Genomic DNA, 25,280 nt, shown 5'->3' on the forward strand with positions numbered 1-25,280 from the left:
CCATCCGTCCCAAAACAGCCCAGGTGCACCCCAAGAGCCACTCACTCCATCTCACAGCTCTGCCCTCCCGTCAGCTCCTCCACTTCACTCTGGTTTTCTTGGGATCACATCTTCCAGCTGTTTTTTTTCCCCCTAGACCCCTCAGTGTGCATTTGGGGGGAATCCCTGGCCTTTGCTGAGCCTTTGGTGTGTCCCTCAGCTCACCTGTTTGCATTATGGGGCACAGAAGGGGTTTTGACATGCCCTGTCCTCTTCCACGTGCCTTTGGTGACACCCCAGACCCTTTGTTGTGCTTTTGGGGTGTCCCAAGTCCCGGTGTGTGCCCCAGACTCCCCCTTTTGCCTCTCAGCACTCTCCAGCCTCCTTCCCACCCTGGGGAACACCTGGAGCAGGCGAGGTGGGGACGCAGCCCTCAGTTCTGAGATTGCATCCAAATGCCCCAAGCCATGAACTCACCTCACTCCCAGCCAGGGTGAGAGGAACGAGACTTTATTTTGAACTGGGAGTTAATCTGCAATCGAAATCATTCCAGCCCAACCCCAATCCATCCAAATCATTCCAGCTCAACCCCAATCCATCCAAATCATTCCAGCCCAACCCCAACCCCAATCATTCCAACAGTGGAGTGAGCAAACATTGCGACTCATCAGTAAAAACTGGAAGCATCCTGGTCCCGGGTTTGCAGACACTTTGGTAACAGATTCGCCCCCCAAAATTAAATTGTCATTCTCAATAACCCCCTCGATAACAGGTGTAAAAACAAAAAAGACCAAACACAGCCCCACAGTGCATCCAGCACCCACCAGTCCTGACACGGATACACGGAGGCTCTGACACTGCCCGGCCCTCCTGGCACCAGGAAAAGGCTCCCACAGGGAGCTCAGTCGGATTTCTCCTTCTCCTTCATGTGCAGGAACACAATGCTGAACATGAAGAGGCCGACCATCATGGAGAAGGCGCCGGCGTAGTAGGGATACGCCGAGGGGATGAAGCGCTCGTACTGCGTGTGCTGGAGGGGACGCACGGACACCTGGACGGGGACAGAGCAGCCCTTGCAGTCCAGGGCAGCCTTTGCTGCCAGGACAGGGGGGATTCACACCCCCACACTTACCTGTGTGGAGGAGTAGAGGTGGGTGTATCCCAGCCGGTTGTAATCCACTTTGAACTGGAACACGCCATAAACATCCGGCAGCTTGAACTGCACGCTGTATTTGCCACCTGAGGGAGAGACAGGGGTGACACTGAGGGGACACGAGAAGCTGTGAAAGGTGAAAACACTCCCAGTGTGGGGCCAGGGCAGCAACAGGGACACCCTGCTCCTCCTGAGGGGGACCTGCTATTCCTCTAGAGGGGAAGCTCCCACTCCTCCTGACAGGGATCCACTGTTCCTCTAGAGGGGAAGCTCCCATTCCTCCTGATGGGGACCTGCAGTTCCTCTAGAGGGGAAGCTTCCACTCCTCCTGACGGGGATCCACTGTTCCTCTAGAGGGGAAGCTCCCACTCCTCCTAACAGGGACCTGCAGTTCCTCTAGAGGGGAAGCTCCCACTCCTCCTGACAGGGATCCACTGTTCCTCTAGAGGGGAAGCTCCCTCTCCTCCTGACAGGGATCCACTGTTCCTCTAGAGGGGAAGCTCCCTCTCCTCCTGACAGGGACCTGTTGTTCCTCTAGAGGGGAAGCTCCCACTCCTCCTGACAGGGACCTGTTGTTCCTCTAGAGGGGAAGCTCCCTCTCCTCCTGACAGGGACCTACCATTCCTCTTGAGGAAGGTGCGCACGAAGGGGTCGATGCGCACAAACTCCAGCTGGATGTCGTCCCCATCGAAGGGCACCCACTTGCCGTCAGCGAGCTTCTCGATCACGATGCTGTACTCCTGGGACAAATTAACCAGCCATGCCTGAAAACCAGCGCCAGCCCACTCCGAGCCCCAGCGCTGCCCAGCTCCTCCCCCCGGCGTGCCCGCCCCGCCCGGCCGGCAGCCTCACCACGAGGTCGGTGACGGTGTAGGCGTTGGGCGGCGCCCGCTCCCCGACGCGGTGGTGGGACACGGCGCCCACGCGCAGAACGCCCTCCTCCTTGAACACCCAGCGGGACAGCGCCACGGCCAGCTCGTAGTTACCTGTCTGGGAGTACCTGTGCAACAAGGGAGGCTGAGGCAGCCGAGAAAATACCCCATGGCTGTGGGTGCCATGGGACAGAGAAACAGCCAGCGTTTCTCACAGCGGCTTGTGAGGAGTTTTAGGGAGCTAGAAAGATGTGAGAACTTGTTGACTATAAACAAATTGCAGGTAGTGTTTTTCTACTTTATTTTTCCGTTCCTTGCAAGGGCAGTGCATGAGAAAGATGTTTCTGTTAGTTAGCCAATAGAATAGAATCTATCGTACCACTCTATAAAAACCTCATGGTTCTTTCGAATAAATCCTTCTTTGCCTTTTCTACGATCCTGCCTCTCGCCTGTTCCTGCCCTGACCCCAGTGCAAGAGTGATACATGGCCTAAACCCAAACCAAACAGAGGTGAAAGCAACACAAACTGAGCTGAGGTTAAAGGAAGGAGCTGCTTTCCAAAGCGCTTTGTTCTGCCACGGTAAAGGATGCGTCACCCCAATTCAATTCAAGCTTTCTGCTCCTTCCCAAAACACAAACATTTGTTGCCCGTTTCCCAGGAGTCCTGTCCTCCAAGGGCTCCCCAAACACTCCTCAGCCAGGGAAGCCAACTCACCTCTTGGAGCCGGGGGTCGCTTTCTGCACGGCAGAATTGAAGAAGGCGTCGCTGAAGAAGTCGAGGGAGCCGCTGAAGACGACGCGGGCGTTGTTGCGCGCCTGCAGCCCCGCGATCAGCAGCGTGTTCTTGCCCACGGCGTGCGGGTACTGCGGGGCAAACGGGCACAGTTTGCTGTGGGGTGGGACAGGCTGGCTGCAGCAGCACCAGCTGCAGTTAAGGAGTAACCACGAAGCTCAGAAAAAACAGGAAGAGGATTCTGCTAGCACTCCAGCTGGGATGGAATGGGAGAGATGCTTTGATCTAGGCTGGCCTCTCCTCCAGAGCCTGGAGGACACGTGTCCCTCGCACTGAAAAGCTCCTCAGAAAGCAGAGGAAGGCAACATCAGGAAGTGTCACAGACATCTTTTATGAAAAATCCTTTCCTTAGGATTTTTGCTCCTGAGAAGCTGAGAGGCCTCAGGAACAAAATGTAACCAATGGTTATCTGCTGCTGTGGAATGCAACAGGTGCAGCTGGGATTGGGCTCATGTGGTTGTTTCTAATTAATGGCCAATCACAGTCAGCTGGCTCAGACTCTCTGTCCGAGCCACAAGCCTTTGTTATCATTCTTTCCTATTCTATTCTTAGCCAGCCTTCTGATGAAATCCTTTCTTCTATTCTTTTGGTATAGTTTTAATACAATATATATCATAAAATAATAAATCAAGCCTTCTGAAACATGGAGTCAGATCCTCATCTCTTCCCTCACCCTAAAACCCCTGTGAACACCATCACAGGGAAGCAGCCAAGAGCCCAATCAAAGTCAATCACTAGATCAAACACTCCAGGATTTTCCCAAGCAGCTGAAGTTAGAGGGACTGAATTGCAGGAGCACAGCTCAAAACAGGAGAGAAAGGAGGGGAGCATACCTGAGTGATGGGCTTATCTGGGAAGAAGGAGTAGGAAGTGGAAGAGCCAGTGAGGATATCCAGCACCAGTGGGTTGTCAGGATCAGCCACCATCCTTGCAGGGAAAGCCACAGTGAGCAGCACAAACACCCCCAGGGTCCCCACACCCAGAGGAATGTGGGGCCACCTGCTCAACCCCATGGACCTTCTCACCCTTCTACCTGCTGAGAAACTAAATATTTCTTCCACTATTTTATTAGGAACCATTCCTAAGTCAATACCTAAACTACTTTGGAGGATTTCCTTCTACTTTTGTTTGAAATCAAGAGAGATTTGTTAAGCTCACGTTAAGAGCCCCAGGGGCTGACCCCATGCTCACCTCGCAGCAACACCCCAGGTTCAACTGCTCTTCCCTCACCTCACCCCTGCTGCTCACCCAACTCCTCGGAACAGGATGGGGTTCAGGGCTGCCTTCCCCACAATGGTGGGGGCCTTCAGGAGGTTTTCAGTGTCAGCCACGATCAGGGTGTGCTGGGGAAACAAGAGAGATCCATGTGAGGTGAGTCGGGATCTAATGACAAACAGCAACTTCTCAGTTAAAAGTTTATTTTACAGACAATTACAACTGTTCAGTGAACGCTGTGGTTCAATTAAAAAGCAAAACAGCAGTATTTCTGTGTTTATGATCACATTAGGTTAACACTGATCTTCAAGGAAATACAAACTGCCACTTGATAAAGACAGCAACACCTACAGTGTTTTATTTCCCTGCAATTAGCAACCTTCATCCTCAAACCAGGACAACATGCATGTATGTACTGCTTCAACAGTTTACCTTAAACAAAAATTACCAGAGTAGATTTAGCTCAGACTTTAATATATGTTTTAACTTTAAAATGCTGGATTACACCAGGCAGACAAAATTGTAGAAATTTGTGTGTTTCTATAGTGATCTGAAAATCTGGGACTGAAATTCTCCCTTCCCACACCTGAAGTGTTGCACTCAGCGTCTGACACGCTTCACCCTCAGGTGAAATTCCCCCCCAAGCTTCAGAGGGATCCAGAACCAGGATTAATCACTGCCTGCACACAGTGACCATCTGAAACCAGAGCCTGAAGCACCCTGACAGCAGCAGAACTGAATGCTGCAACAGGGATTATTTCCCACTTTCCTGGGAGGAGCCAGGGAGAGAAGGGATAGAGGAAAAACGGGAGCACAAGGACAGAGGATTCACCCCTCGAGCTCTGCACCCAGCCCAGCAGCCAGAAGGAGCAGGCAAGGCCCTTACCTGCCCGGGGTCAGAGATGTCATAGTTGTGGTGGTCGATGACCGCTGTCCTCTCCTCATCGAACTCGATGCCACACTCGCTTCCCAGCTCTCGCAGGGGGTCACCTGCAGGGACAATGGATCCTCTGGCACACCACACAGGAACTCAGCTCTAAATTCAGCTGAGAGTCACATGTTCAACGCTCTATAAGCCAAACCCCAGGGAACAACACGACCTCCTCACTGAGCTCCCACTGAACATGGTACTAAAGGCATGAATCAGCCATTTCCTCCCCGAGCAAGCCCTGAGGTGCCAAGGAGCAGCTGCCTTTGCTGCAGTGAATGAATTCTCTGCAGGGACACCTGCACTCACCGATGTCCGAGCTGGCGGCGACGAGGACGCTGCCGCCGCCGTCAATGAACGCGGTGATGGTCTCCACATTGATGTTCCCACCAAAGTCTGAAAGAAAACAGCAGGAATCCATGGCTGGAGCTCAGAAATACCCCCCCCCCCCCCAGCAGAATTAAACCACAGCAAATCACCAAATCAATGAAAGAACCACCAATAAAGGCTTGGACAGAGCTGCAGTTTGCTACTGAGTACATCCAAAGCGTAGAACTTCACTAAAATTCACAGAGCAGCTGGAAATGCCCTTCCAAAGATGTCATCAAGCTCCACAGGTTTCCCCTCCACGTTTACCTTCTATGGATGGGGAGAAGATGATGAGGTTGTCATACAGGAACTCCCCATACTTTATCAGGGACAGGCCGGCATCATCCGCTGTCCGGAAGGTGAGGTCGAAGCCCCTGTCTGCAGCCAGGACACAAAAGGGACAACTTCTGCACGCCATGAAAGCACACATGGAGCAGCACAACTGCAGCAGGAGCCAGAGCTTTGTTTCCCCAGTGAAGGAGCAGTTTGGAAACACTGCCTTTTAAGAGCAGCACCTGAGAGTTCCAAATAAACCCAGGGAGTGGATCCCCTGAAGAGCCCTGATGTCAAAGGATGCCTCACTCTCACCCATCAAACAGGGACTGAGGCTGCAGGGCACCTAAACACAGGCACAGCTGAGAAAACCCCCATTTCCTGCCTCATTCTGACCAGAAGATCCCAAACACTCATCCCCTCCTCCTCCAGGGAACCCCAATCTTCTCCCTCTGCCTGGCCAGGGGACCCCCAACACCTCCCCCAATACCATGGAGCCCCTATTTCCTCCCTTGGCTTGGGGTCTCCTTCTCACTCAGCCTGCCCAGGGAACTCCAACAGCACCCCCCTTGCAATCTCCTCCTTCAGCCTGACATGGGGACACAAATCTTTTTCATTCTGACCAGAAGAACCCAAACAACCCCTTCTCCCCAGCAACACCAGTCTCCTATTCTGCCTGACCAGGGGATCCCGATCTCCTCCCCCATTCTGACATGGGGAGCCCAATCTCCTCTCTCACCCAGGCACAGCGTCCCCATCACCTCCCACAGACTGACCAGGAGACCTCAAATACTCCATTCTCCCTCAGGGGACCCCAATCTGCTTCCTCAGCCGGACAGGGGACCCCAATCTCCTCCTCCGCTCTGACATGGGAATCCCAAACACCCCCTTTTTCCGCCTGGAAACTCCAATTTCCTCCCTTTGCAGCATCCCAAATCTTCTCCCTTATCCTGAACAGTGAACTCCAACACCCCCCTCTCCCCTAGGGGACCCTCATCACTCCCCCATCCTGACGAGAGGACACAGCCCCTTCCAGCAAGGGACCCCTGGCTGCGCCCTCAGCCCAGCCAGGGGACTCCAATCCGAAGACCCCAAACATCCCCTTTTCCCTCAGGTAACCCCAACCTCCTCCCCCATCCTGACCCTGGGTCCCACCCCATCCAACCCCTCCCGGGATCCCGCCGCGGCCCGCTCGGTACCCGCGAGGCTCCGGAAGAACATGGAGTGTGTGTCGCGCAGGTTCCCGTTCTCCAGCAGCACCAGCGTGCGGGGCCCGCCCTCAGCGCCCGCCGCCAGCACCGCCAGGAGCCCACACACAACCACAGCGGCCGCCGCCATCTTGCTCCCGGTCGCCGAACTACTCCAGAGGCGGGCAGCCTCCAGCCAATCAGCGCCGGCGCCGAGCAGCCTACAGCCAATCAGCGCCAGCGCCGAGCGGCCTCCAGCCAATCAGCGACAGACAGATCCGCGACGCTGGGACGCAGCGCACGCGCCGTCACGGCCGCCATCGCGACGGAACAGGGAGGGCCCCGCTGCTGTCCCCTCCCTCCTGCGCGGCGCCCACGCCCGCGGTGGGTCAGAAGCGGCGGGCGCTGGAGCTGGCGTTGCCCTTCCTGCGCCTGGTGTCGGCGCGGGGCGCCAGGGGCTGCGGGGCGGAAGGGCCGGGCCTGGGGCGCGGTGCTGCCCGCAGAAGCTGCGAGAGGAGGGGAAGGGGGGTGATGGGGCAGCGCAGGACCCCAAAATGCGGCTGCGTCCCGCGAGAAACCCCCGAGAGGTCAAGAGGTTAAGGCGGAAATGATCTTGGGTGGGTCGCCTATATTATAATAAAATATACTAAAATCCTTGATTTCTCAAGGAAAAGGAGGAAAATGAGTGCTGGCGATATCTGGGCAAGGGGGATTACCTTGGTCCAGCTGCAGGATCTGGCTGGCTCGCCGGGATCGGAAGCAGTTGCTGGCAATGGTCTCGCTGTCGCTCCTGTCCAGCACTAGCCTGGAGTGGTCTTCCTCGGGCTGCAGGTGGCAAACGCTGTCAGCAGCGCCAGCAATGAGGCAAAATTGGTAAAATGGGATAGAAATGGAGGAGGAATGGGCCGTACCGCTGGCTCCCTGCTCTCAATCGAGGGGCTTGTCCGGCCAGGTTTGGGCTGTAGCAGGGCTGGAACCGCTGTGGGAAGAGATGGTCGCTGTGTGTACAACAAAAACCACCCTGCTGGCTGCGCTCCCTGATCCCGGCACTCCCACATTCCCGAGGGATCCGCACCAAGTGCCACCTTTGTTACTCACACTTTGCAGACAAACCGTGTGTGGAGGATGTTACGAGTGCACGCAGCCCGAGCGTGGCCTGCCGAGCATGGCAGAGCCATGGTCACCTCCCTGTCCCCCACAGTGCCCTCCTCTCCCCAGGCACTGTCCCCTTGTGAGAAATGAAACCCTGGAGATGAGAGCTCTTTTTCAGAGTGGTAATTGCTAGTTGATGTTAATGAAGTTGATAGGGTCTTAATTTGAAGTGTTGGTCTGTTGTTAAATATTGAATGTTAAGAGTTCTGGGACTTGCCTTTAGCTGCTGCTGTTAAGTGTTTTACCCTGTATTTATATCCCTTTCCATCACACTCTGTATTTGTGCCCCTTTCCATCAGGAACCACTTCCCCTGCTCCCAGGGGGACGTGCACCCGGACTGAATGTAAATAAGAGGATGTGGGTCCTATAGGAACCCACTCAAAAACAACAAACCAGCACATAAACTATGATTTTAACCCAGCAGAACCACACTAAATCACCCACCCTTGACCAGAGCCGGATTCCGTCCTGCCACCATAAATTTTAATAGTACTCAGCTTGGATGATACCCCTAAGCTACGAGCCAGCTTCAATATTTAGAAACTTTTCTAATTTAGGTACAAATTAGGATTAAATAAAATAAATTAATCCAGAGCAAAATTATATAAATCCAGAGCAGCTGTGGCTGCCCCTGGATCCCTGGCAGTGTCCAAGGCCAGGCTGGATGGGGCTTGGAGCAGCCTGGGATAGTTGAAGGTGTCCCTGCCCAAGGGAGAGATTATTCCATGTCTGTTTTAAAGAAAGTCTTCTCATGTTTCTCTACAGGGATGATATTTGAATGAAGCTGAACCTAATCTTATCTTAGAACTCCTGGAATTTCCTAAATTTGGTTAAAAAGGTGCAATATTTCTTTGATAACCTAAACACCCAAATAAAGCAAGTCCTTGATGTGCAGGTCTAGGACTGTACACACAGATATCAATTTTTTTGCAGACCCTCTGATTCTACCACAAAATATCAGAGCAAAACTGATTTTCAAGTGTTTTGAAAATGAAGATTTTAAATGTAAAATTTAAGAGCATTACTTTATAATGTTTTGTTTCCTGCTCCAGAAAGCGAGCTCAGAACGGGCAGCAGTTGCAGCAGATCTGAAGGTCGGCAGAGGGAGTCGCATCCCCTCCCATCCCAACACGTGCTCCTCCCGCCAGGTGTCACACACTGAGCCCTTACCGCTGCAGGGGTTTGGGCTTAAAAGCTTAATCCCCCACCTGAGGTGTGAAAAATGCCTATTTTATGATTGGCTTTTCGCAAATGCTAAAACGAATCTTATATGTGTTGTGTTAGAAAGTAATACTGTATTAATTTCCTTAAGTAGTGTGTTAAATATAGTTTTAGGTTATAACAAAATGTTAAAATAGAAACTATGCTATATAAGATACTTTTTTTTCTAAAGAAAGGACTTGCACTGAGATAGCAGCTACAGGACACCTAAATCTTGCAGAGAAAAAGAATTTCTTGCCCCATTATCAGGAGAAACAAACTTCTTCCTTGCTCGGGCAGGACGACGCCGTTAGGAATATGAGGAAGAAGCTGACACTGCCCAGACAGAATCCTGTGTTTGAGTGGAATTTATGGGTCATTTATGAGGTGTATGAATATGCAACAGGTTATTGTTTTTAAGGGTTAATCCTCTGTGAACGTGGGTCCTTTTTCAGGCTTATGCTGCCCAGAAAAAGGTACCCAGATGTCTGTAACTCTTTGTTTTTATTGTCATATATTGTCCTAATTCAAATTGAAGAAATTATTATTATTCTAATTGTATTACTATTTTTATAACCATTTTATTACTATTAAACTTTTAAAATTTTAAAAGCAAGTGATTGGCATTTTTCACATGAGGGATTTCATAAAAGCTCACACACACAACGTGGTGTATGAAATCCTGACACAGCCAGAGTCATTCTCTAAACCCACAGCCCTAGAACACGAAAAATGAGGATGTGGAGGAGGAAGGAGCTGCTCCCTCACCTTCTCCTGCAGCTCCTCCAGTGCCTTGGCTCAAAGCTCCTCCTGGATGGAGTCATGGACCTTGAGGAGGAGCCTGCTGGCCTCGCTGGATTCCTGCAGGGCTTGTGCTTTTCCTGCAGGTCCTGTGCTTTTCCTGCAGGTCCTGGTTCTGAGCCTGCTCCCCCCCAGCAGCCACTGCTGCAGCACCTGCAGAAGGGAGCACCGAGCTCAAGAACAGCTTCATAAGCATGGAGGAGGCATGTCCTTCCACAGGTGACATTTGGGAAGACAGAAAAATGGGAATTATGAGAAGATTTTCTGCCCTGAGTAATCATAGCAGATTGTACTTATTATTAACACTTTGTGTCATAAAAAGAATCCCAGAATCCCAGAGTGGTTTGGGCAGGGAAGGACCTTAAAGGCCATCTCACTGCCCCCCCTCAGCAGGGCTACCTCCAGCCCTGTCCAACGTGGCCTTGGACACTTGCAGGCATCATGGGGCAGCCACAGCTTCTCTGGGCAAAATACTCCCCAAAGGCAAAGCATGTGTTACTGCAAGCACCTCAGTCAACAAGGATGATCAGAAATCCATATCTAAGCTCATAAAATTATCTTTAAAACCCTTGTTTTGTGTACTTTATATTTAAATTCTTGTTTAAATAAACATCAATTTTTTTTTTTCAAGGATGCACAAAAGGTGCCAAAATCACACAGAGAATTATTTTAACTGGTGGATGTGGGAGTGTTAGATCTGAAAGCCACAGGATGGTTTCCATTTTGGGGCAGTATCAGCCATGATTTGTGTCACCTCAGCATTGTTAATGCAGCACTGGCACAGGCCTGTGTTTGAAATCATCTCTGGCATGGAAATAAAGCCATGCTCCAGAGCATTCCTTTGTCTAGCTCAGGTTGGCCAGCACTGTCTCAAATTGGCTGATAACCCCTTTACTGATAACAGCCTCCTAATTATCTCCAAACCCTGTGAAATGGCTCATTCTCCCCCAGAACTGACCTGCTATTCTGCTGCACTGCTCCTGCCAGGTGACCTTCCCTTTCCTCTGCTTAACACACACTGGATCCAAGGATTCAGTCTTGCTCTGCTGAGCTGCCCTGATGTGTAAAGCTTGAGCAGGTGCCTTTGAAATCCCCACACCTGTGGAACCAAACCCTCCTGCCCAATCTGCACAGAACCTGGATTTAACAATGTGATTAGAAGGGCATTTTCCCTTGTTTGCCACAAAAGGATTCATTCTTGCAATAGGACCACTAACATTTGATATCAAATCCAAAGGAAGGCTTTCTTTAGAGATCTCTCCCTTAACAGATAGAATTGCCCATAAATTACAGGCACTGCTGTTCTGCATTTCATAGCAGCTCCATTTTGAGCCAGGAGAGACCCAACAGAGTGAGCACACACCACAGGGAAGCTGAAAGACTGGTTAAAACCCACAGAAGGACTGGTTAAAACCCACAGAACTGTTCAGAATCAGACTGTCACAGCATATCTTGGCTTGAGCTTTTCTAATTGTATACAGTTCCACACAATGGAGGAAGTGAAAATTCAGGAGAATTTGCTTCAGTCATGTATTTCTGGAGCAGCCCAAGCCCCCATGCTGCTTCAATATGTGGTGGTGTGCTGTGGCTGAGGGAATTCTCTCAGGACAGCTCTCACACAGAGAAAACCTTGAGCCAGGTTGATTTTGATTTGGGCTGAACACGAGTCCAAGCCTGCATCCCTCATATCCCAGCCCTGTCCTCCAGGCCCTGGCAGTGCCCCTGGAATAGGATTATTGGGAAAGTTTGCTGTTAGTTGTGGATGATGTGCTGCAAACTCTGTGAGATGCATGAGCTGGAGGCAAAAGTGGCCTCAGTGATGGGAAGAGTCCATGCATGAGCCACAGGACAGCTGCTGCCTTACCTGTAAGACATGAGAGGGCTCCAAGTGTGCTTCAAGGCCCTCTTTCAAGAGGAAAAGGAGGCATCTCCATAACCTGTGTGGGCACTTAAGGCTCCCCTTCCTACAGCTCCAGGCAGAATTTGTTACCAGGATTTGTTACCACTTTTTGGCATCCACGTTTGCTGACTTGAACATCTCCATTCTTCTCTCATAATTCTGGCACTCAGCCCCACTGAGCACTGCAGGGAACAGCTCTTCATCCACCCAACAGGGCAAAGTTAGTTCTGGGTTAAAAACAGCCTGGAGGAGAGAAGGCTCCAGGCAGACCTTAGAGCCTCTCCTGGTTGCCTAAAGGGGTTCCAAGAAATCTGGAGAGGAACTTTGGACAAGAGGCTGGAGTGCCAGGACAAGGGAGAATGGCTTCCACTGCCAGAGGAAGGGATGGATGGGGTATTGCAATGGAATCCTTCCCTGGCAGGGTGGGCAGGCCCTGGCACAGGGTGCCCAGAGCAGCTGGGGCTGCCCCTGGATCCCTGGCAGTGCCCAAGGCCAGGCTGGACAGGGCTTGGAGCAGCCTGGGACAGTGGAAGGTGTCCCTGCCATAGCAGGGGTGGAATGGGATGAGCTTTAAGGTTCCTCCCACCCAAACCAGTCCATCATTGTCACAGACATATTTTCTGAAAAATCCTTTCCTTAGGATTTTTCCTCTTGAGGAGCTGAGAGGCCTCAGGAACAAAATGTAACCAATGGTTATCTGCTGCTGTGGAATGCAACAGGTGGAGCTGGGATTGGCCCATGTTGGTTGTTTCTAATTAATGGCCAATCACAGTCAGCTGGCTCAGACTCTCTGTCTGAGACAGAAGCTTTTATTAGCATTCCTTCTTTTTCTATTCTTAGCCAGCCTTCTGATGAAATCCTTTCTTCTCTTCTTTTAGTATAGTTTTAATACAATATATATCATAAAATATTAAATCAAGCCTTCTGGAGTCAGATCCTCATCTCTTCCCTCATCCTCAGAGCCCTGTGAACACGGTCACACATCATTTGAACTCACATGTGCCTGGTTTGGGGCTGCACTGCAGGGGGAGCTCAGCAGCTGTGGTGCCATGGCAGAGCTGCCCCTGCCTGAGGGTGTGCCCGGGGGACAGATGGCACAGGCAGGGATGTCACTGACCTGGCCAGCACCAGCTGCTGCTCTGCAGGCAGGGAAATCCCCGGGGTAGTGACAGCTCCCACTGCTCCAACACTGCCCCTGCTCATCCCACTGGTGTCTGTGACAGTCCCAGGTGCTGCTGGGTCCTGGTGACAAGAGGAAAACAAAGGCTGTAGCTCTGGAAAGACACAGTGAGAGTCCTGGGGGAGATGAAGCACAATGTTACCCACTCAGGGTTATTCATCCAGAGGGGAGAAGGAGCCTGGAGGGTACCTGGGCTGAGGTTGGCTCTTTATGTGCTGCAGCAACAGCATCTTCGTGTGAAGGTGTGTGGTGAGAGATTGTTCTAGTCCGTGTGGCAGCTGAAAAGAGGAAATACACACAATGTTGGTAATGAGCTGTGCAAAACTAGACAGAAATCTGTGAAACCATCTCCCAAAGCTCCCCCCAAAGCTAGGAATGACGTGTCTGGAAGGAAAAGGGCTGTCATTCACCTGCTTCTGCTGGGCAGTAAAAACCACGAAACACTGAGAGGGTGTATCAGGAAAGGAAAGCAGATTGTACAGGGCTGGGAGAGCCTGGCTCCAAAAATCATCCATTTCACAGGCTGGGGGTGCACGTTTGTAATCAGAAGGGAAAGAAATAAAGAACCTCTCAACCTTCACCTCAAAAAGTGATAGCACCAAAAATGAATACAGCTTCAAGAATTACTAGTGGGTGATCAGTGCTGTATGAGCACATTGCAAACCATGCTCTGAGGCACTGCAGGTGTCCATGAAAAGCAGAAATGGGGAGGGAGAGGGAGAGGAGGCAATTTCTAGGATGTGAGAGGAATATCTGCCTTGCAGTGAGCGATGGTGTGGATAATCCACCGGGAGAGAAGTGCTGGAGCACATTTGCATACGGAGGAAGAGACTGCGGCAGCCACCCCGCCCTGCCCTCGGCAATGAGAGTCCAGGGGGAGGGGACAGAGCAGTGACCTCTGCTCCAGAGCCACGCTGCCCTCAGCAGGGGCAACTCTGCTCCGTGGGCAAAAAGCAGGTGTTTTACTCAAAAATGAGGCTTTTCATTGCCTCAAGGCTTACAGGGCTGGGTCAGGGTCAGGCTGGTTCCGACAGGGAAAGAAGTCGAGGAAAAAGGGAAGAGGACAAAGCTGGGACAGAGTCCTAAATTCAGGAGAGGCAGAGTCCCTGCTCCTGCTGTGGATGAGCGTGGGCACTTGCTGCAGTGGCAACACTTGCTGCCTTTTAAAGGCTGCAGTGCCTGCCACAGATGTGAGTGCAAAACCAGTCCCTGCTGCTGAGGGAACCTGGGAGGCTGCACAGCCTCCACACCTGCTTCCTTCCTGAGGAGATGCTGAGAACAGACACCTTGAGATCAAAGTCACCCCTCAGGCTGCTGCTGTCCTTCTCCAGGGGGGCACGGGATGCCTGCTCTGCTTGGTAGCTGGCCTGGAGCTGGCCCAGCCTCTCCTGGAACTCCTGCAAGGCACAGCAACAGCCCTGGGACTGTTCCCAAGGTCACATCCAGGCCCATTCCAGGTCACACCTTATGCCCATCCCAATACAACTCCACCACCAGTATTCACTGACTTTTCCTGTGACTTAAGTAGACACAGGAGTGATTGTTGTTGATCAAAGTGACTGTTCAGCCCTAGAAACAGCTGCCTTGGCTGGTTGTGGTGCTCTGGAATGAACTTTCTAAAGAGCAAAGAGAGAGTTTTGTTTCCCTCTGGCTCTCTATTCCTCTTTTTCCTCATCTCTGTACTCTTCCTAACACCTTTGACTATGCTTTCCTCAACTCTATTCCTCTCTTTTCTGACAATTTCACATGTAGTTCCTCCAAAAATTCTTCCTGGGAATCCATTCCAATCCATCCCCAGAGAAGTGGAAACAAGAGGTGGCTTATCATAAGGCACAGGGCCTCCATAACACATGGTCTGTTCATAGGAGAAGTCCAAGGATTACAAAATAAAGAAAAATAGAAAAAGAGAAGTGTTCTGGAAAGGCTGAACCATATTTGTAATGATTACTATGAAAAAAAGTTTTAGTCAAAGCCACTCTTCCCAATTTACTTCTGTGATCAGCTGCTTCTCTGCTTCCAGATCCACCTGGGGTTTGAGATAGGGAGCTGGATTTGCTCCCAGGTGAGCAGCCCCAGCAGGTAGAAGCCCTACAAAGCAAAGCAGAAATAAAAACCACAGTCACAGGGTGGGATTGTCAGCAGAATTCCTGGAAAGAGAACAAAGAAGCTGGGTGCCAGGAAAGAACATGGCAACCCCTGTGCTCCTTCAAACAGCACTCGCTGCCAAAATGCTGCCAGCCCGGGGCTCCAGAGCTGTGGGGAGAGAGGGAGAGGTTCCAGCTTCAGGGGAAAATGGAAGTGAATGTAATTGGATGGTATTTATACATAAAAGTATCTCTTTCAAAGAAAAACAGGACTTGTTTCCAGGGCTATGCTACAGATTTGGGAGATAAAAGACACCGGGAAGATGAAAAGTGCAAGGAAATTACCTTTGTTCCCAGCTGTTTCTGAAGGAGGCAGAAAGGGGGGAAAAGTCATCCTACAGCCTTATTCCCTGCTGAAAATTGCCCTTTTTAGGGGCTAATTCTCCAAAGGTGATCAGCTCCCTAAAGACTGCTCTCCCCTACATTTGCTCCTACATTTCCTATTCCTGCTCCAGAGGACAGAGCAGGTGTGCTGAGGCTGGGCTGAGTCCTCAAGCACTGCCATAAGGATGGCAAAACTTCTCTTGTAGTGTCAAAAATATACATTGTAGGAAAAAAGAGGCTGAATGCTTATTTGAAAACATACATATATATTCAAAAAAGAATTTTACAGTATTATTTCTTTTGCAGCTCATTTTTGTTCTTCCTACTGAAACCTTACTTCTGCAACTGACCATATTCTAGCCACAATCACCAAAAATAACCATGGATTTGAATCACGTTCAGCCTTTTCTAACAGAACTTGCCACTATTGAAAACACTGGATTATTGAGATTGTCTTTGCCATCTCAGTAGAATAAGGTCAATTTGGCAGCAGTGAAGGAAAAGTCTGTAAACAGAATGGAGGATTCTAAAGATCCCAACAGCTTGGAGTCTGTAGGGAATGTGTCTGCACCTGCCATCCACCAGGGCTGAGATGACATTGCCCAGGGCAGACAGGGACAGGTTGATTTTGGTGGCCTCTTTGAGCCTCTCCCCTGTGGCACCAGTCCTTGCCTGTCTCTCACTTCCTGCCAGATGCACCAAGTTGAGTTTGGCAGCCCTGAGGTGATCCTGCCCTTGCTCATCTGCATGGAAACAATTCCCAGTCAGCTCGTAGGAGGAAGCATCTCAACAGTCAAGAACCAGGACTGTTTTGGCTCCACTTCCTGTTCCAGCCCTGCTCTTTGTCTGCTTTGGGCCCTGACTCCCTGAAGTAAGAAAAAATCTACTTAATCTAAACACTGCACAGTTTAGTGCTTTTCTCAACAGGATCCACAGTAAAAATTCATGCCTGTTCTTGCTCTCTCTGAACACACACACACCCCTCCACATATTTCAGCAGTACTTACAGTTTCAGCCAAAGTCCTCTACAAGTAACATGATCTGACCATGAGTTTATACAACTTTTTCCTCCTCAGTTTGTTTCATGAGGGGAAATTTAGATGAGATATACAGAAATCCTTCCCTGTGAGGGTGGGGAGGTCCTGGTCCAGAGCAGCTGCAGCTGCCCCTGGATCCTGGGAAGTGTCCAAGGCCAGGTTGGACAGGGCTTGGAGCAGCCTGGGACAGTGGGAGGTGTCCCTGCCATGGCCCAAAACCCCCCAGATGAGGAGATGGATCCTGGTGAGGAGTCAAACCCAGTGAACTGGTGCCATTCCTGTTGTTCTTCTATTATTTCTCTAGAGTCCCATAATTATATTATCAGACTTCTAAAGTCCATACCTCTTTGGTGTATTCTCATACTGCCAATCTTCACTGACTCCTTCTTCTGCACGCTGTTCTCTCTCAGTTCAGAGCTCCTTCAAGACTCTCCCTGACTGGCTATCCCACCCCCTTTTATCCCAGTTATCTTCATTGGTCACAGCTGCAGCCCAATTAAGGACATGGCAGCTGCAGCCCATCAAGGACAACCAGGACCTCTGGGGCAAAGCCCCAGACATAAACCCCCATTCTAAACCCCCAAAATTCTACTTTTCTATCTTGTGACAAACTAACTATCATTCTACTTAAACTCTCATGGCTTGTAAATCTTCACACAGTTGGTAATTTTCTCCATGGGTTAAAATGAAAGGCACAGGTGTCTTTGGCTTCGTGCTCAGAGACCCCCTGTTGTCACAGACATCTTTTATGAAAAACCCTTTCCTTAGGATTTTTTCTCCTGAGAAGCTGAGAGGCCTCAAGAACAAAATGCAAACAATGGTTATCTGCTGCTGTGGAATGCAACAGGTGCATCTGGGATTGGGCTCATGGGGTTGTTTCTAATTAATGGCCAATCACAGTCAGCTGGCTCAGACTCTCTGTCCAAGCTACAAGCCTTTATCATTCTTTCTTTTTCTATTCTTAGCTGGCCTTCTGATGAAATCCTTTCTTCTATTCTTTTAGTATAGTTTTAATATAATATATATAATTAAATAATAAATCAAGCCTTCTGAAACATGGAGTCAGATCCTCATCTCTCCCCTCATCCTCACACCCCTGTGAACACTGTCACACCCTGTCAGGGGCTCGAGCCATCCAGGGCAGCCAGAGGGATGTCCTGGGTTCTGACTCTCCCAGGGAGGAGGATTTTTCTGCTGCACCTACCATGATTTGGGATCCAAGGGTAGCTGAGGGATGATGAGTGGCCTCACAGGGTCTCCAGGTACGCACTGAGAGCGCAGATTTCCACACAGACAGCGAAGATGGAGTGGGAGCAGGAGGAGCTCTTGTTCATGAGGGTGAAGCCACTGCTCTGTTCCTGCAGCCCCTGTCCATCAGCTGCTCACGCTGTGCACGGCGTGCAGGGACAGCCCCTGCACGTACAGCCCTGCTCAGGGTGCTCCTTCAGCTGCCAACAGGATAACACAAGCCAGGTCACAACAAGGGGCACGGAAAGCAGGGAAAATTACACTGGGAATGGCCCAGAACCTTGAGGGCTACGTGAAATTAAACTGCAGTATGAGAAAAACACATCTGACTGCCACCAGGAAGCCTGAGTTCTGAAGGAGGAATAAAACCCCAGAGAAAGAAGGAACCACCTTCATGGCTCAGAGAATTCAAGCTAAAAGTTACTGATTGATTCAGACATCCCCCAGGCCATGAGGAACCCAGCTTCTATCCACCCTCCACCTTCTCTATTATTAAGCTGCATATTTTAAACAAGAATCAAAATACATCTCACCTATTATGGCAAAGGCTGTAAGATCTCCTCAGCCATAGGAAGCTTTTTTTAATACCAAAGGACAGATACAATATTCCCAGATATTGTTCCCAGTGCTTTGCTGAAGTCTTTGTTCTGAGTGGGTGGTTTGAGCTCACTGACAACATTCCCAAAGTAACACCCGTCACACACAGGTGAACTGTCACCATTTTTCTCCAGATTAATTAATTTTTAAATGAACAAAAGTCCTATTTGGGACTCTGGGTTGAGACAGAACATTAAATACCCAACAGCATCTTCTCAGTAATTATCAATTGCACAGATGAAAAGTTTCATGCAGAATGTTAATAAGCAATGGAAATATCCAAAATTTTGAGTTACCCATCAAACCTACACAAAAAATACAAAATAATCCAGAGATCCCTGCACTCCTACACCAGCCCCCTCCACACTGGGAATTTTAAATGAGCTAAATTAATTTTCCACAGCTCTGTTACACCCCACATCTGCTAAGTTCATCACCAAAACTATCTTTATCATGTCAGCTGGGATATCGAGATATGGTTGTCATGATGGAGCAGCACAGACCACATTTGGCACTGTGACTTCCAAAGAGGAGGCTCAGCTACCTCAGTGATGTTCACAAGAAATGATGTAAAACAGCATTTGCTGTTAAAAAAATCCCACAGAACAGAGCAAAAGTGGCCGCACACTCAACTGGGTGGGATTTATGCTTGTTCCAAAGCCATGATGCACAGGATGAACCCAGTACAGTCACTGTTCATACACTGTGGCTGCTCTGTGCTGCTGAGAAGCCCAGGACTGGCCTGGCTCTGTCTGGGGGTGCTGCAGAGTCCCTGAGGAACACCTGACCCAGGACGTGGCTGTAGTCACTGAGGTGAAAGGCAAGGGAATGAACAAAATGGGATTCTGGGGGAATTGGGGGACTCAGAGGTGTGCAGTGGGGCAGCCTGGGATTTGTTTGGGCAGGACACCCTCCCTCAAGTACTCAGTGGAGGTAGTGTGAAAAACGCCATCAGTTGTCTTTAAAATTTTAAAAGTTTAATAGTAATAAAATGGTTATAAAAATAGTAATACAATCAGAGTAATAATAATTTGGACAATTTAAATTAGGACAATATGGGACAATAAATACAAAGAGTTACTGACAGTCCGGGTACCTTTTTCTGGGCAGCAGGAGCCTGAAAAAGGACCCACGTTAACAGAGGATTAACCCTTAAAAGCAACAGCCTGTTGCATATTCATACACCTCATCCATGATGCATAAACTCCATTCAAATACAGGATTCTGTCTGGTCATCATCAACTTCTTCCTCTGAATCCTAACAGCGCCTTTGGGGCAGGAAGAAGTTTGTTTCTTCTGATAAGAGGGCAATAAATTCTTTTTCTCTGAAAGATTCAGGTGTCCTGTGGCTGCTGTCTCGCTGCGAGTCCTTTCTTTAAAAAAAGTATCCTACATAGCACAGTTTCTATTTTAACAATTTTTATAACCTAAAACTATATTTAACACACTATTTAAGAGAATTAATACAGCATTACTTTCTAACACAACACATAGAAGATTCATTTTCATATTTGCCAAAAGCCAATCGTAAAACACATGCGTTTTTCACAGGCAGCAACAGGCAGCGTGACAGAGTTACCCTGGAAACGGCTCTGCCCAGCTCCTGCCCGCCCAGCGCCAACAGCATCGCCATGGAAACCCGCGGCACCCCCGGTGTGGAACAAAGGAAGGGAAACTGCAGCAAGAAGTCCCCTGCTCCCACTCTCCCTCTGCAGGAGACAAGCAAAGCACGCTTGGAACATGGAGCAGAGACGGGTTTGCCTGCCTTAAAGGCAGAAACCTGTCAGGAATACCTGCCCTGTAAGGCAGTTTGGGTCTGTTGCCATCCCAGAGCGCTGCAAGGTGCTGCTGCCTTGGTTTTATACACCAGGGCAGTCCTGCAAGGAAGGAAATTGGGACAGGGGATTTCTAGCTCCTCCCAGGAATACATACAAAAGCATCTGCAAAGCCACCAAGAGGTAAATTTTATAAAGATCAGCCCCCTGGTTAGGATTTTGGGAGAGTTTACCCTCCTATGGTCCTGTAAATGTCACATGTGTTCCCGTGGGGAATAATATCTACTGTGTGCCCTCAAAAAGGATCAGCCTTTTTTGTTTAGGCAGATAAAGAGATCATCCGTGGCTCCACTAGATCAGATTAAACATTTATAAGGCCCAGAATCCTCTTGCTATAGAGACAAGCATGAGATGAAGAGGAAGAAATTGCCCCATGAGCACTTTATTCCAGCCTTGTCCAGTGAAGGATTTTCACAGAGCTGCTGCTGAGCTACCAGCCACTCTCATGTGGGATACACTGGACATGTCTCCAACTGCATCCTGTTCCTAAACTTTCACTCAAGTCCCTCAAAAGTCCCTCTCAGCTTCCATATTTCTCATGTAACTTCATATTCTAGCACTCAGGCTTCAGACAGAGACCTTTGTTGCACTTCTGTAAGTCATGGTAACAGCCATCTGAGCTAATTAAAGCACTTAATTAAGACACATTGAGCCTGTCTCACCTCCATCTTCTGCTTGGTGTCAGCTCCTAGAAGGTCTCCTATGTCCTCTCTGTAGATCTCCAGGCAGGAGGCTCCCAGCAGGAGCTTGGTGTTTTCAGTACACTGCAGAGCCAGGGGGGAGTGGGGGTGAGGCTGCACAGCACAGGGGAGCCTCTCCCACAGCTGGGTGCCCCCCACCCTCCAGCACCTCACCCTGGCCATTCACTGCAGGTGGAACCACTCAGCACCAACTGCAGGGACTCCTGGTCCTTCCCCACCTCAGGGTCACAATGGTACCTGGCATGAGGGGACAGTTAGTTCATGTCACTATGCACAGGCCCCAGCTTAAGGATGTGCAGCCACATTTCTCCTCACAGAGAAAAGCAAGGAAGGCACAATTCTTCCCAAGAATATTTCTGGGTTTCACATTCTCTGAACCTTAGAGAAAGGAAAAACCAATTCTTATCATTTGCTGTGCCTGTGTTTGTGCCAAAGTAGAATGCAATATGGAGATTGTTCACCCACTGTGATGGTGGTTTGTTCCCTTGGCCTGTCAGGGCCAGGTGTGTGTGTGTGTGTGTCAGGACTGCCACTGGCAGTCTCGAGATTCAGAGCAGTGTGTGCAGAGTTGAGTGCTTGGCAGATTCAGTTTAGATGCAATGTAATATAGTATAAAATAATATAGTATAATAAAGTAATTAATTAGCCTTCTGACATCAGTGGAGTCAGATGCATCATTTCTCTCCCCTCCTTGGGGTGCCTGACAATACCATAGAGCAGTGCACCCCAAACCTGTCCCCAGTCACACTTCATGCCATCAGCACTCACTTCTTGGCACAGGACACCAAAGTCTTTCTAGAAAACCTTGCCAGGATCTCTTTCACACCCACCTGTACACTCTCAAAGATGTGTTCAAACGCCCTGGGAATGGTCCCTTTCTGTGAGGAAGAATCTGCAACTCCCTGCATGGTGAAGGACTTCCCACTGCCAGTCTGGCCACAGGCAAAGATGGTGCCATTGTAGCCTTCCATGGCACCCTGGAAATGGGGGGAAACCAGAGAAAACAGCCAGCATCTTTGCCTAACTGGAAACACATTGTCCAGATTCATTCCCACCCCCTCAAAAGGTGTTTTAAAGGAAGAGCTGGAAGTAAACACGAAAAGGCTGCTTAATCTTCACACGTCATCAGAGTATAGCAATTACAAAATTAGCATATAAATCAATGTTTTTCTCTCAAAACAAGGAATCTTGAAGCAGTGCAGATGTTGAAAAGCAGTTGACAACACCAACACTTAGCAAACTATAATATTTTTGCCATAGGGCACAAAAATCTTATGAGATTCAAAGAGACAACTAGAACAATAGTTGGTAGGGGGTGGCCAAGGGGATGGACTCTAGCTTTGAATAACTTTTGCTTGCAAGCTGCTCACTGTCACTTGTCCCTGTTTCAGAGAAGTGTGGTAGGAAGAAAAAATAACTGGATTTCTTAAGGTTTAAATAAGACAAAAAAATAACCTATTTTAATATCTACTGTTTCTAGCCCTGCTTGTTCTCATGATTAGGAATTTCCATCTTAAAACCATGATGAGCCATTTAATCTGTGTTACTTCTTCTAACAAAACTTTTTTTGGGGGGGAGATTGGTCTTTTTTTGCTTAACAGGTTCATTTCTAACCTCAGCTGTTTCCTGTGCTGCTGCTAACAAGGAAACAAAGGGATCCCCTATTCTTCTGCCAGTCAAATCCAGGCTGAGGTTCCCCCTCTTCTCTAAGGTTTCTCACTTGACAGTAAAAATGTCCCTAAAATCCTCAGTTTGATACCCCAGCAGCTGTGGCTGCCCCTGGATCCCTGGCAGAGCCCAAGGCCAGGCTGGACAGGGCTTGGAGCAGCCTGGGACATTGGAAAGTGTCCCTGCCCATGGCAGGGGGTGGGATGGCATGAGGTCCCTTCCCACCCAAACCATTCTGGGATTCTGTGATATAAACATCCACCTAAAACAATTAAATGTAAGTCTCCTCAGTACCCTGCTGCTGCTAACAAAGTTTTGTTTCTTCCCAATTTCTCAGACTGTTGCTGGGACACTGTCTGCTCTCCTCTGCTGCCCAGGCTTGTAGCTAAGCCTCTTGAAGCAGTGGACAGGGCTTTCTGCCCTTAAATCAGGAACCCCAAATGGTTTGGGTTGGGAGGGACCTTAAAGTTCATCTTGTTGCACCATTCTGCCACGGGCAGAAGGTGGGGAAGGTCAAGTGGATCCTGCTTCACTTAGGGATCACCTGTAAAACCCCTCAGCCCCTGTCCCGAGCTATGTGTTCACAGAACACGCTCAGCTGCAAGGAACCCACAAAGATCAGAGTCCAACGCCTGGTCCTGCATGGACACCCCAACAATCCCACCCTGTGCCTGAGAGCATTGTCCAAACGCTCCTGGAACTCATTGAGGTGCCCAAAACTGTGCGGGCTGCCCCGGGTGCCCACTGACCTCCACCAGGGGGTAGGCGATCTCGCTGTAGATGCGCTCGTAGGCGATCTCGCTGTAGATGCGCTCGGTGCTGTGCTCTCCGCCGAAGGCCCCGTCCAAGGAGAACTGCCGGGGGGCTGGGCGGGGGCCGCGGGGTTCCGCACCAGCCACCGGCCCCGTGAGCTGTCCACGCCGACCATGGACAATGGCCCCGTGTCCCAGGGCCGCCTCCCGCCCGCTCAGCGGCCGGCAGCGCACGACCACCTTCACCGGCTCCGCCGCCATCGCCCCCGCCACCCACAGAGGGACAGTGACGGGCACGGGGTCAGTGAGACACCGGGGGTGAGTGACGGACACTGGGGCCAGTGACGGACATGGGGTCAGTGAGAGACACTGGGGTCAGTGAAAGACATTGGGGTCAGTCACCCACACACTGGGGTCAATGACAGACACTGGGGTTAGCCCCACACACACCGGGGTCAGCCCCACATACACCCAGTCAGGCCCACACACACCAGGGTCAGTGACACCACACACCCGGGTCAGTGACACACCAAGGTCAGCCCCACACACACCAGGGTCAGTGACACACACCCGGGTCAGTGACACACCAAGGTCAGCCCCACACACACCGGGGTCAGCCCCACACACGCAGGGATCAGCCCCACACACCGGGGTCAGCCCCACACACTCGGGTCAGACTCCCCTCACAGGTCACCCCACCCATCCAGACCAGCCCCACAGCTCACTCGGCGGCTGGAGCAAGCCTAACCCCGGACATCTGCACCCCCTGTGGGAGGGAAGCACTTACCCCTCACTGGGGGCACGCGGGAAAAAGACCCTCGAGCGAGGGAGGCTGGGGGAGAACGGGAAAGTAAGGAGAAAAAGAGGGATGCAGGGAAAGGGGGAAGCTGGGAACAGGTCTGAGGGGGAATTAGCGCAGGTAATTCCCTGAGCGGGGGTAGGAAACCTGAAGGGGGAAAGGTTTGTGAGGGAAACCCTGGGGGGAAGCTGAAGGGCGGGAAACCCAAGGGTAAGAAACCCTGAGGTAACTTTTGTGAGCCGAGACACGTCCAAAGAGGACTGAGCAAGGGAAAACCTGAGGTGACGCCGCCGGTGGCGCGCTGGCCGGAGGCGCGCGGACCCCGAGGGCACGGCGGCGCTGAGGCGGCGGGAGGCGGCCCCGCGCATGCGCGAGCGGCGGCACGCGGTCGCCACAGCGACCGGGGCCGCGCCGGGAGAGAGGCCCCGCCCAGCGCGTCACGTGACCGACGCGGGGTCGCGCGCACGTGTTCAACGGGGTGTGCACGAGGACAGGTGTGCAATGGGGGTGTGCACGAGGACAGGTGTGCAATGGGAGGTGCACGAGGACAGGTGTGCAATGGGAGGTGCACGAGGACAGGTGTGCAGGGAGGGTGTGCACAAGGACAGGTGTTTAACGGGGTGTGCACGAGGACAGGTGTGCAGGGTGTCCACGAGGGCAGGTGTGCAATGGGGGCGTGCACGAGGACAGGTGTGCAATGAGAGGTGCATGAGGCCAGGTGTGCAAGGGGGGGGTGCATAAGGACAGGTGTGCAATGGGAGATGCACAAGGGCAGGTGTGCAATGGGGGTTGCACGAGGACAGGTGTGCAGAGGGGGGTGCATGAGACAGGTGTGCAGAGGGGTGTGCACCAGGGCACAGACTGTGAGTGTGCACAGGGCCATGAGTGTGCAATGGCAGCGGTGCCCAGCTGTGGCCCCTGCGTGTGCAGGCGAGGGTGAGTGAGCACGTGGGTGTGCAACCTCCTGTGAGCACCAGTGCAGTGCCACAGCATGCAGGAGAGCGTGTGAGCGCACAGGTGTGAGCAGACAGGTGTGAGCAGACAGGTATGAGCACACGGGTGTGAGCAGACAGGTGTGACAGGTGTGAGCACACGGGTGTGAGCACGCAGGTGTGAGCAGACAGGTTTGACAGGTGTGAGCACACGGGTGTGAGCACACAGGTGTGACAGGT

General features: G+C 50.8%; 2 protein-coding genes across 2 annotated transcripts; both read right to left on the reverse strand.

Moving 5' to 3' along the window:
- Nucleotides 1–473: 473 nt before the first annotated feature.
- DDOST (dolichyl-diphosphooligosaccharide--protein glycosyltransferase non-catalytic subunit) lies at nt 474–7,018 on the reverse strand. The gene is made up of 11 exons (XM_054647907.2): nt 6,782–7,018; nt 5,577–5,687; nt 5,250–5,336; nt 4,899–5,002; nt 4,046–4,140; nt 3,631–3,724; nt 2,720–2,868; nt 1,985–2,132; nt 1,752–1,872; nt 1,112–1,218; nt 474–1,030 (listed from the first exon to the last, which is right to left on the reverse strand). The coding sequence occupies exons 1-11, from the start codon at nt 6,918–6,920 to the stop codon at nt 881–883; spliced, it is 1,305 nt and encodes a 434-aa protein (XP_054503882.1). The 5' UTR covers nt 6,921–7,018; the 3' UTR covers nt 474–880.
- A 6,088-nt stretch (nt 7,019–13,106) lies between these two features.
- Nucleotides 13,107–24,917, reverse strand: KIF17 (kinesin family member 17). The gene is given in 7 exon segments (XM_077190337.1): nt 13,107–13,281; nt 17,713–17,888; nt 17,890–17,938; nt 17,941–17,956; nt 20,851–20,952; nt 21,720–21,866; nt 23,307–24,917. Coding segments are annotated over 6 exon segments (711 nt in total). The 5' UTR covers nt 23,571–24,917; the 3' UTR covers nt 13,107–13,281; nt 17,713–17,755.
- Nucleotides 24,918–25,280: the final 363 nt, after the last annotated feature.

Source organism: Agelaius phoeniceus, chromosome 24 (genome assembly GCF_051311805.1).
Source record: "Agelaius phoeniceus isolate bAgePho1 chromosome 24, bAgePho1.hap1, whole genome shotgun sequence".
Lineage (NCBI taxonomy): Eukaryota > Metazoa > Chordata > Aves > Passeriformes > Icteridae > Agelaius > Agelaius phoeniceus.

What these genes read in the sequence shown, in the direction of transcription:
- DDOST (XM_054647907.2), bottom strand. Translation starts at nt 6,920, where the DNA reads ATGGCGGCGGCCGCTGTGGTTGTGTGTGGGCTCCTGGCGGTGCTGGCG. An exon ending in ATCCTGTTCCGAGGAGTTGG is followed by an intron (nt 3,725 to 4,045) that starts GTGAGCAGCAGG and finishes TTTCCCTGCAAG; the next exon opens with GATGGTGGCTGATCCTGACA. An exon ending in GCGACCCCCGGCTCCAAGAG is followed by an intron (nt 2,133 to 2,719) that starts GTGAGTTGGCTT and finishes CTTGTTGCACAG; the next exon opens with GTACTCCCAGACAGGTAACT.